The sequence below is a fragment of the Clupea harengus genome, chromosome 3 (assembly GCF_900700415.2).
Source record: "Clupea harengus chromosome 3, Ch_v2.0.2, whole genome shotgun sequence".
Lineage (NCBI taxonomy): Eukaryota > Metazoa > Chordata > Actinopteri > Clupeiformes > Clupeidae > Clupea > Clupea harengus.
In genome coordinates, this window is record NC_045154.1 from 990,493 (window position 1) to 1,002,500 (window position 12,008).

Genomic DNA, 12,008 nt, shown 5'->3' on the forward strand with positions numbered 1-12,008 from the left:
TTCAGACAGAACACACTGCCATTCAAATGTCAAAACTTCCATTTCCAAGGCTGTTGTGCAATTTGGAATCAAAGCTTTAGCAATATACAGGTGAGCTCCTGGTTTGGAGAACAGTGGATGGCAACATTGAAGTGAGAGGTGATTAGAGAGAAAGAGGAGTGAGAGTAAGAGGAGGAGGAGGAAAAGGAGGAGAGGAAGAGCAAGAAGGAGAGCCATTATCTCTGATGAGATTCGGGCCACTGTGGTCGACCATATGGTCAACCATGGTTTGACCATGCAGGAGGCTGGCCAGAGGGTTCAACCAAATATAAGCCGCTTCTCAGTTGCATCCATTCTCTGGACATTCAGAAGAGGGAATAGGTAAAAAACACTACTATGACAGGAAAACACTAGTTTGAATGCATTATCAGGAGCATAGTATTCTTGTATTTTCCATTGTACTGTATTTGTAAAATGACTGTAAACAAATACAAAGTGCAACCATTGATGACCAAGACATATTCCTAAACATCAATACAGTGAGCCTAGCCACAGTGGACTGTGTTCTAAGGCGGAACACCTTGAGAATAAAGCAGGTGTACAGGGTGCCTTTTGTCAGAAACTCCGACAGTCAAACAGTTATGCTATGACTATGTGCAAGTAAGTCATATACATTTTCACAACTGATTGCGTCCTATCAGCACTGACACATTACTGTACTGTATTGTAATCCAATCCAATGTTACAGTTTTTCTCGATTGCTTACACACATGAAGCATGCCTCGTTTTCTCAAAACTCTAAACACAAATCCCTAAACCACTCACACAAAATGCAACAACATTCACAACACTGTGTAGGTCTATTTCTGATAGCACATTGTCAATATTGTCTTGAGCTAGAACAGGATGCAGTAGTTTTTTGTCCTTTTTTATTTTACATTTTTCTTTCTTTTTTTTGTTGACTGTACTGGCCTATATCCTATTGTTTGTTCTGTGCAAATCATTTACACATTCATTTGTGTTTGCTGTGATGTATAGGCTACAGCACTTTTGGAAAAAATAAAGAAATATTTTAGTTGTTACTGTATATTTGTGTGTTGTTTTATATTTGCGTAAAAACATTATACAGTTATATTTTACTACAGGAGTAAGCGTATAGTAACATAATGTTCCTGATAAGGCCTTCATACTGGTGTTTTCCCATTCATAGTATTGTTTTCCATTTAGCACATCAGTGTTCAATAGGTGCTTAGAAGTGTCTACTCATATTATGGTCTGTGTGTGTCATTTGAACACATTTTGAGGAGACATAACATTCTTTTGAAGTCAAAGTAGCATTCTGCAGGAGATATGTAGGGTTTTGCATTTTGTGTGTGTGGTTTTGGGATTTGTGTTTAGAGTTTTGAGAAAATGAGGTATGCTTTCAAAAAATGTGTGTAAGCAATTGAGAAAAACGGTAAAAGGATGAGGTGCCTATTGAAAAAAAAAATCATTTTCCCGACAACATTTTAATCTCTGGCTTAATATTTCTTTACAGTAGTCTACTGTGTTGTCTTGGCCAATGTTTTTTCCCCCACCAATAACAAAGGGAGTATCCAGAATATTGCAATTTAGTTGTTAGGCTATACAGACAATCTGTAGGCCTAGGTTATAGCATGTGCAAGCCAATTGCCTTTTAAGGTTGTGCTCTAAGACTGGAAGGTTATAAAGTGGATGGCGGCGCTTAATTTAGGTCTCCTAGGTCTATCTTTAGGATGTGCTTTCAGAGCATTTGGGAAATGCTAGGCCGACATCATGACATTTCATCAGGTCTGTATCATAACACGCTACTAGGGAAAACACAAGAGAAGGTATGGTCTAGTATTCTCCCTTATATATGTGGCGGTTGCATGGTGAGTGTGTTTAGCTCTAGTAGGGTAAAATGGCTCCACTATTTACCCTTCCTGGTCAGTGGTTTGTATAATTACTCTCACAGAGTAAGACTCCAAATTAAATAATTGAATAATGAATAATGACACAGACACTAAGATAAAATATATAATTGCATCGCAATTGATCAACTATATGATGTAATATATACAAGACCTAATGTAAAAATGTATTGCAATATTAGAACTTTAATACTTTAATATTAATACTTGGAGAAATTGCTTGTATTAAATCTTTTCCATGACTCATGTTTGCTGTGCCTTTTAATGACACAACATGCATCCGGTGGATCTTTTAATGACACAACATGCATCCTATGGATTTTGGTGGCCATTTTTCCTTTGGGGCCAGATCAAATCTCTGTGAACTGGGCAGGACCTAGATCTGGTAAAAGGAAAAACAAGCTATGGTGGTCTATAGACATGGCAAAAGTAATGCATTGACATACCCACTGATCAAGCTATGGTGGTCTATATAGACATGGCAAAAGTAAGGCATTGACATACCCACTGATCAAGCTATGGTGGTCTATATAGACATGGCAAAAGTAAGGCATTGACACATACCCACTGATCACGGCGAGTCCCACCAGTGTATTTAGCCCGGGAAGAAACCCAGTTGGGCATCGCCATACAGAGGCAATGTGGGGCGTCAGTGGTACAGGAGGTAGAGAAGTCGTTTAGTAATCAGAAGGTTGCTAGTTCGATTCCCTGTCGAAGCGTCCTTGAGCAAGACACTGAACTCCTAATTGCTCCTGATGTGCAGTGTGCCATCAGTGTAAATGTAAAATGTGTATACATTGTAAGTCACCCACATGTAAGTGGCTTTGGATAAAAGCGTCTGCTAAATGACTAAATGTAAATTTGGGGCGCTCACTTCCCAATAAGGCAGAAAAGGTTTGGAGCCAATCGACTGAGCTCTACGTGTCATGTGACTGATGGGAACCCTTCTGTGACATATCGGTGATCTTTTATTAGATGTCATGTTTCCCCTGTTTTATCGGATAAAATGGCGGTTCACAGAGTAGAGACATAGGCTACTGTAATGTGGTAGAAATATTAGAAAATGAAATACGAACAATGTCCTATTTATCACAAGAATGAATGGATGACTAGATAGATCAACTATGGGGAAACGTTCAAAACCAACATAGTCATGTCCGGTATATCCTTCAGTTGCAGTGATACTGAGATGCAGAGGCCGTGTATCTATGCTCAAACACAGAACTGTACGAACATATCCATCAGTTCCTGTGAGACTGAGATGCAGAGGCCGTGTATGTATGCTCAAACACAGAACTGTACGAACATATCCATCAGTTCCTGTGAGACTGAGATGCAGAGGCCGTGTATGTATGCTCAAAGACAGAACTGTGCGAACATATCCATCAGTTCCTGTGAGACTGAGATGCAGAGGCCGTGTATGTATGCTCAAAGACAGAACTGTGCTGATGAACACCATGTTAAGGTCTCTATTTGTGTCAACATGTCTAGATCTGTGATTTGAGTGTCTATAGATCTATTTACTGAATATAACATATCAGAACCAACAATATAGCCTGCATAACATTATAAAATGTGGTACATTTTGAGTATTTAAGAGTATGCATGTGTCCTATACAAATCTATCCGTATAGCTTCCACGGATTTGAGAAGCTTAACATCTCTGTTATAGGTCGAGAGTCAGTTCGAGGGGAAACATACACACCATACAAAGAAAAGACCACTGAGACGAACATGGATTTACTTCAAACTGAAGGCATTACACAATTCCAAGAGTTCAGTGTGATTTTAAGGCAAATTCTGTTGCGATAAAACCCATGTCACAAGTCAAGGAAGAGGTGCATCAAGGTCATCATAATACACTCATGCAGATGCAGCAGCCAGTAATAAGAAATAGAATGATATCAGCAAGAACAGACTCCGAGTGTAGAGAGGTTTGTGTGTAAAATCATCACATTATATTAATCTCACTCAAAAAGACATTGTTACAGGTTCCACTGCATTCAGCAGCATCACCAACAGGAGACCGTCCACTGGGCCTCTGTGATCTGGATGCTATCTAGAATTTGAGACAAAGGTAAGGTAAGTACTTCAACTGTCGAATAGTACCTGGCATTTCTCAGTGCTGAATTTAGTTCATAACTCTTTGTTTATTGTCTTTGGACTAAAATGAAGTACAAATGAAGACCACTGATAGTATTGTTGGAAAGGCAGGCTTTTAGAGGAAGCCTGATTTGAAAGCAGGGTAGTTTCTTTAATAGGGACAGTGGAGAGACTCTTGGATATCATTCAGTGCTCCTCAAAAGACTACTCACACTTTATACCTGAGGCTGAACACCACATTTGTGCTAATGATCATTATGTCATCCTAAAAACCGCTTTGCTCCCAAAATCTCTCCCCAAACTGTGAGCACATAATAGGACTCTTCCTTTAGGTTCCTTTTGATTTACTGTGTGTTGTGAAACATTTTGACCTGAGTCAAAGGACAAAGTGCCAAAGGTAGAAAATAAACGTTACAAAGATTACTTAGAAACCAGAGTAGGCTACATATTCCCCCAGAATACATGTGGGAATCTCCCCCCCCCCCCCCCCCAAACCTTCAAGTGCACACTGTAATGTAAATAACAAACCCTCGAGTCAAGTCAAGGGAAGTATTGGGGATAATACCTGGATCACCGTCTAACTCTTTGTCTCCGTCCTTTATGAAATACCCAGACATCTAATCTCCTGAGAGTTCGCCACGAGAGGCACCAAGTGATCATGGACCAATGTAAAATGACACTGGGTGTGTAGTATCCACTTATTAAAGAAAACAAACATTTTCTACTTTTAGCCAAACCTCACACACATGCTCTTGTGTCTGTGGAAATGTGAAGAAAGACTAGAGATGGCTTCTAATAGCTGTAATCATCACCACACAAGGAGAATGGCTGATACAGTCTTTTGCATCCACAGAGACATCGGACTGAACAAATAAATGGTGAAGTTCCTCTTTTGCATTTGAAATGCTGCTGTATTTTTAATGTATGTCTTATAGAGATGTATAGTGCATGAGAGAGAGAGAGAGGGTGAGAGAGAGAGACAGAGGGTGAGAGAGAGAGAGAGTGAGAGAGAGAGAGAGAGAGAGAGAGAGAGAGAGAGAGAGAGAGAGATAGTGTGTGGGTGTGTTTGAAGATGGCATCCTGTCATGATAAATAAATGAAGTTCCTCTATTTGTGAGTTATGTTTTCCTGGTCACCAGGGCTCGCTCAGCTTTTAAAAAGCACCAAGAAGCCCACGAGATGACGAATGTGCATTCTCACAGAGCATGGCCTTTAGAAGGAAGATCCCCACAATCAACCACTTCTTTACATCGGAAGGTAAACACAATTATACATGTATATATTTTATGATGACCAATGTTCTAAATGATAACCTTTGATATATTTCCAATCTGATATTACCTAAATATATATATACAGTTAGTGATATAATTGTTTGTGTAGTTTTTTAATCTCTATAAAATACATGGAAGTGTTGCAATAGAAGTAATGGCAGTGAAATGTGTTTTGTAATAATTGTATAAATGCAAATATACCATCACCATTTAAATCTTTTCTTAAGTCACAAGTAGGTGGATATTACAAGGACACTGTAGAATAACATACGCTTCTCATTCTGATTGGTGGCCTCTGTGGTCCCTCTTCAAAGACACAAAATATCTCTGACAGTCTGCATGTATCACACGTAACCCTTGCTGATACAAAGACATAAGTGGCTCAGGGTCTGTCTTACAAAAGCGTTCTTCGTATGAAAATCCCATCTAGCATATGATTAAAATATACTGTATTTGAATGGAATATGAAGTTCCGCCTCAAGACCAATAGTAGTGAGCAAAGCACTCAACTTCATCATCACATGCAAATGAACAACTGAGAGAAGCTTCACACAGGAGCTCTAGCAGACAACACATTGACTCAGAACCATTACATGAAATTCTTCTCATCATTTTGAATGAAAAAGGCAAGAAACATACAACAGCATATGCATATTTTTAACACCATAAAAATCAAATCAAAGTATAATGTGATCATGTTTTTGAGCGCTCGGCCCTGGACACACCATGTCACCCTGTCCTTTAAACAGCTTCAGTGAGTGTGCTGGGGATGAGGTGACATCACACACCGTCACCTTTAAACAGCTTCAGTGAGTGTGTTGGGGATAAGGTGACATCACACACCATGTCACCATGTCCTTTAAACAGCTTCAGTGAGTGTGCTGGGATAAGGTGACATCACACACCGTCACCTTAAAGTAGCTTCAGTGAGTGTGTTGGGGATAAGGTGACATCACACACCATGTCACCATGTCCTTTAAACAGCTCCAGTGAGTGTGCTGGGGATAAGGTGACATCACACACCGTCACCTTTAAACAGCTTCAGTGAGTGTGCTGGGATAAGGTCTGGAGTGGACACACCGTGTCACCATGTCCTTTAAACAGCTTCAGTGAGTGTGTTGGGGATAAGGTCTGGAGTGGACACACCATGTCATCATGTCCTTTAAACAGCTCCAGTGAGTGTGTTGGGGATAAGGTGACATCACACACCATGTCACCATGTCCTTTAAACAGCTTCAGTGAGTGTGCTGGGGATAAGGTCTGGACACACCATGCCACCTTTAAACAGCTTCAGTGAGTGTGCTGGGATAAGGTGACATCACACACCGTCACCTTAAAGTAGCTTCAGTGAGTGTGTTGGGGATAAGGTGACATCACACACCATGTCACCATGTCCTTTAAACAGCTCCAGTGAGTGTGCTGGGGATGAGGTCTGGAGTGGACACACCATGTCACCATGTCCTTAAAGTAGCTTCAGTGAGTGTGTTGGGGATAAGGTCTGGAGTGGACACACCATGTCATCATGTCCTTAAAGTAGCTTCAGTGAGTGTGTTGGGGGTAAGGTCTGGAGTGGACACACCATGTCATCATGTCCTTAAAGTAGCTTCAGTGAGTGTGCTGGGGGTAAGGTCTGTCCAGATGGTGAAGAGGCTGTCCCCATGTTGAGGCTGTTAGGTAAGGACTGGGGAGCTACTGTTGGTGTCACAGACCCAATGTCCGTGTGCCATGTTTGAGTGGAGGGGGACAGTGCATGCTCATCACATCAACATGCCTATTTTCACACGGAGAGAGAACGCTTAAAGGTTCCCTCCCTCTCCTGGCTGCTTCAGTCTCTGGGCTGACATATTACAACTTCTGAAAAACACCGTCTTTAGCATGAAAAAAGTATAAAATGAACCATCAGTAGAAATCAGTAAAATTGTAAACATTTTTTTTTCTCAAGAGAGATTTGTGACAACAGTGTGATGTCATTAGAATGCAGAGGAGGCTATGGAAGATCAAAAAAAGACATTTCATATCTTTCCCATTTGCAGGAAGCGTCAAGACGATACTCCTGGAAAACATTTTCTATATTCCTGGTCTGGCAACTGGTAAACATCTTCACATTTCAGGATGTTACTGAAAAGCTTAAGTTTGTTGGGCCAAAGAGAGAGTTGTGGTCTTTGAGGCCTTAGATCTGGGTCTGCATGGGTACTGTGGGGAGTTTGGAAGTGTACGAATGAGGCGGACTCTGGGGCTTGATGCCTCTGGTTCTCATGTAGTGCAGAAACTGGTCAGGTATCTCCGCCAGGACGTCTTTGGCCAGACGAGCCATACTCAGGATGTGGTTGCCCCGCGGGTCGATGTAATCCCTGAACGGCACAAACTAGACAGAAGGAGAAAAAAGTAGAATTCAAGTCAAAATAAAAAATGTAAACCTCATGTAATACATCAGATTCTATCCTAAAAAGCGACTGTGGTCACGTGGGATTGGGAGGGGAATGAACCTGAACGATGTCCCTCTCTGCAAATCTTCCTCTGGATGAAATCCTCTCTTCATCGCCATCCAGCTCAATCATTTCTGAGGAGACAGATTGATGACATCATATCTCACATTCATCCAGATTGATGACATCATATATCACATTCATCCAGATTGATGACATCATATCTCACATTCCTCCCCAGCTGCTGTACATCATTCTCAATCAAATTAAAAACAGCATTTGCTGGTCATACTGCTGTAAACAAATGTGTATTGCACACATACTAAAATAAGAGTGATGTATAGATGAGTGACTTGTCACTGTAGTCGCATCAACCACACTGCTACTCTGCTTCTCTCTCACACAACCACTGGAACACACACACACACACACACACACACACACACACACACACACACACACACACACACACACACACACACACACACACACTCATTGCATTTGATGATGATCCTTTACATTGATCTCATACATTATGGATGACAGTACATGGTGTGTGTGTGTGTGTGTGTGTGTGTGTGTGTGTGTGTGTCCCATTAAATGTATGCAGTAAAGTAGACACATTTCTACATTTGTATTGCCAAAGCATTTACAAAGTACTGTTAGTAACAGCAATACAAACAGTATTTTCAGTCACAGACATAATACATGGTCATTCCTCCTGGATCATTTTTAAAAGTTTTCTTCCACATCTTCCAATTGGGGGTATGATTTTCAAATGTATTAAAAATCGAATTTGCTAATTTTTTGGATCGGCCTGGAAGAAGTGCACCTCTGAATTGACCTGTTGTGCAGTGACACATACGCTTTCTTCTTTTGGCAGCCATCATGTTTTCTGCCTTTTTTCAATGTCTAGCTTGTGGTCACAGGGTTTGTATTTATCTGTAGTACAGTAAGACCATCATTCTTTTGCCCTAAACTACATGAGTCTTACAACTGCATTTATATTATAATTGTATTGTCTTGATGAGAAATAGGAAGTCATCATTTATTATTGTTGGTAGAAATTTGGTACCTCCAAATGGTCCCTTCAACTTACCCCATACCCCTGAGTTTACACTGTAGGCCAGTTTGTGGAAACCTGTGCTAGTCTACAACCTATTTGTGTAATCTTTTAAAAGAGCAAGAGTTAAGAGTCTGACATTGCATATTTGAATACAGTATTCACTGCCTCTGAGTCTAAAATGGAAGTTGTAAATATAGTTTCTTATATTCATTTGAAGAGGCATCTGGTCATGAAATGACCACAGTATGTTGATGTGGATAGAGCAGTGGACCAAAGCTAAATGATACGTCTCTCTATTTCTCTCCTTCTCTCTCTCCTTCTCTCTCTCTCTCTCTCTCACTCTCTATTTCTCTCCTTCTCTCTCTCTCTCCCGCTCTCTATTTCTCTCCTTCTCTCTCTCTCTCTCTCTCACTCTCTATTTCTCTCCTTCTCTCTCTCTCCCGCTCTCTATTTCTCTCCTTCTCTCTCTCTCTCCCGCTCTCTATTTCTCTCCTTCTCTCTCTCTCTCTCCTCTCTATTTCTCTCCTTCTCTCTCTCTCTCTCTCACTCTCTATTTCTCTCCTTCTCTCTCTCTCTTTCTCTCTCTCTCTCTCTCTCTCTCTCTCTCTCTCTCAACAACAGCAGCGTGCCACTGAAGAACTAGGCTTGCAACTGAAGGGATGTGGTTTCAGTGTGGTTCTTTGATAAGGAATATCTCACATTTCCTTTAGCTTTGCAGCATAGAGCAGCATAAAACACATGGGCAAAAATACACACACACACACACACACACATTATTCACACACACACACACACACACACACACACACACACACACACACACACACACACACACACACACACACACACATTATTCACATCATAGCACCAAATATGACCTTATTCTGAATAAATAGATAAATCAGCCTCTTTACAGGCTAATGACAAAATGTCACACATTAACATGAGGTGCATTTCAATCTCACCATCAAATTCAGCAGGTCCTACTCCAACGATGATTATTGACATTGGAAGACAAGAAGCCTAGGAATACAATGACAAGAAGAACATTACTGAGAGCATATTTCACATGTTTCATATGGATATCAGAACAGACACAGCCCACAGCTAGAGAAGGAGTGTTTTCCGCGTGTATTTAAGTGTCTACTGCCAAATGAGAACAACTTCCTCTCACACCTCGATTTCAAAACACCATAGGGTGTTCTTCTAATCTATTTATTTATTTTTATTTAGTCATTTAGCAGACGCTTTTGTCCAAAGCGACGTACAAGGGAGAGAACAGTCAAGCCAAGAGCAATAGAAAAGCATGGTGTAACAATAAATACTACTTTACATGAGAATTAGAAAAACAACGACCTAGAAAAAAGGAAAAAGAAGTGCAGGAGTGTAAACTAATCTAATCTAATGGATGGGTACAGGGTTTCTCTTTGTTATGGAGTGAGATGAGGAATTGAAATCTATAGCAATGGAATTGTTACCTCTCGTTTGTGGGGGAAATGCGCATCTACTTGAATCTGTGTCTGTAATAACATGTGGCTGTCTGTGCCACTGATGATGAATGATGAATCCTCTAAATGCAAGTGATCCAGTAGTTCATACTGTGTGGGCTTAGAATGAGTTTTCTGGGCTTTTGCTTGATGGCTATTTGTTCTATGCGTATCAACATAACTGTGTACGCTGCCTTTGTGTTGATGTGTTAGTGTAGGCTGGCTAAAGCTATTTCAGATGTTTGATGGCTGGGGAAATGAGGCTGTGGGGTTTGAGTCCAGGGCAGGTTGATGAACAACTCCAATTCAAAAGTAATATCATGCATCAACGTGGGAGGGAAGACTCACATTAACAATAGACTCTTTCGTTTGTGCCATGTCTGAGATGACGCCGTCGGAGATGATGAGGAGGATGAAGTACTCGGAGCCGTCTCTCACAAGGGAAGCATATCTGGCCATAAAGAGCGGAGCGGAGCGGAGAAGAAGGGCCACATCACATTAATAAGAGAAGCCATTCTAAATAATGGAGCATGTGTGTGTGTGTGTGGGTGGGTGGCGCCAGTTTGAACATGCAATTAGTTCTGTCTGAGTGAGTGTGCACCACCTGGGTCTGTGTTCAGGATGGGGGGGAAACCCAGGACACTGGATTGGATTGGACACACTGAGTCATTTACATTTAGTCATTTAGCAGACGCTTTTATCCAAAGCGACTTACATATGTGCGACTTACAATGTATACACATTTTACATTTACACTGATGGCACACTGCACATCAGGAGCAATTAGGGGTTCAGTGTCTTGCTCAAGGACGCTTCGACAGGGAATCGAACTAGCAACCATTCTGATTACTAACCGACTTCTCTACCTCCTGTACCACTGTCGCCCCCCTGTCGTCTCTGGAATGGGAGTAGTGGATGTGGATGTGAAAGACACACACCTGGCTACATGATTGATTACAGGTGAGAAGAAAGTGGGTCCGTAGAGACGCACTGATTTGAGGCTCTGGTAGTAGGCCTCCATCACACCCTCTATTCCCGTGCAGTACGGGTTCTCGGGATTCCCATTCTGGGCCATGGGGGAAAGACAGATCACAAGAAACAAAATGAAGAGTTGTGTCAATGACCGGAGTGTGTGTGTGTGTGTGTGTGTGTGTGTGTGTGTGTGTGTGTGTGTGTGTGTGTGTGTGTGTGTGTGTGTGTGTGTGTGTGTGTGTGTGTGTGTGTGTGTGTGTGTGGGTGTTTGTGTATCTCTGCTTGCAGTATATTAAAATAATAGCCAAACATTTTTCAATAAATTGAGTATTGGCAAGGTACGTATGCTACCATTTGTTTGTTTTAAATGACCAAATGAAGAACAGAAAATCATAATTTATCATAATATATGAGTCATAATTTAAAAAAAAACTTCCTCAGTGAAAATGCTGCTACTTCATAGCCAAGGGACACAATTAACAAGACAGTATGCACTCAGAGAAAAAAATGCTGTCATTGAGATTTTTTCAGCAGAGAGTCTGCAACTGTGACAGCTGCAGAAAGTGTTCCTTCTTTATCATTCCGTGACCGTCAGCAGGCCCCTTGGAATAGGAGCTCACTTAAGTAAATGTTAAATGCTTTAGCTGAGAGTAAGTGCGTATGGAGCTCGTCTCCAGCCTCGGTGCCCTCTGGGCCAATGTGAGCATGGCACACAGAAAGAGACTGTCGCCGTGGAAACTGCATATGTTGAGGAGAAATGAGAGGAACCT

The 12,008-nt window shown here is 41.2% G+C and overlaps 1 protein-coding gene across 1 annotated transcript in view; it reads right to left on the bottom strand.

Moving 5' to 3' along the window:
• Nucleotides 1-6,106: 6,106 nt before the first annotated feature.
• cpne8 (copine VIII) overlaps nucleotides 6,107-12,008 on the bottom strand; it is a 33,873-nt gene continuing 27,971 nt past the window's right edge. The window contains exons 16-20 of the mRNA XM_031564002.2: nucleotides 11,205-11,332; nucleotides 10,615-10,717; nucleotides 9,745-9,802; nucleotides 7,774-7,847; nucleotides 6,107-7,652 (exon numbers count right to left, since the gene is read on the bottom strand). Coding sequence (XP_031419862.1) covers nucleotides 7,458-7,652; nucleotides 7,774-7,847; nucleotides 9,745-9,802; nucleotides 10,615-10,717; nucleotides 11,205-11,332 — 558 coding nt within the window. The 3' untranslated portion in view covers nucleotides 6,107-7,457. The remainder of the gene's footprint in view (nucleotides 7,653-7,773; nucleotides 7,848-9,744; nucleotides 9,803-10,614; nucleotides 10,718-11,204; nucleotides 11,333-12,008) is intronic.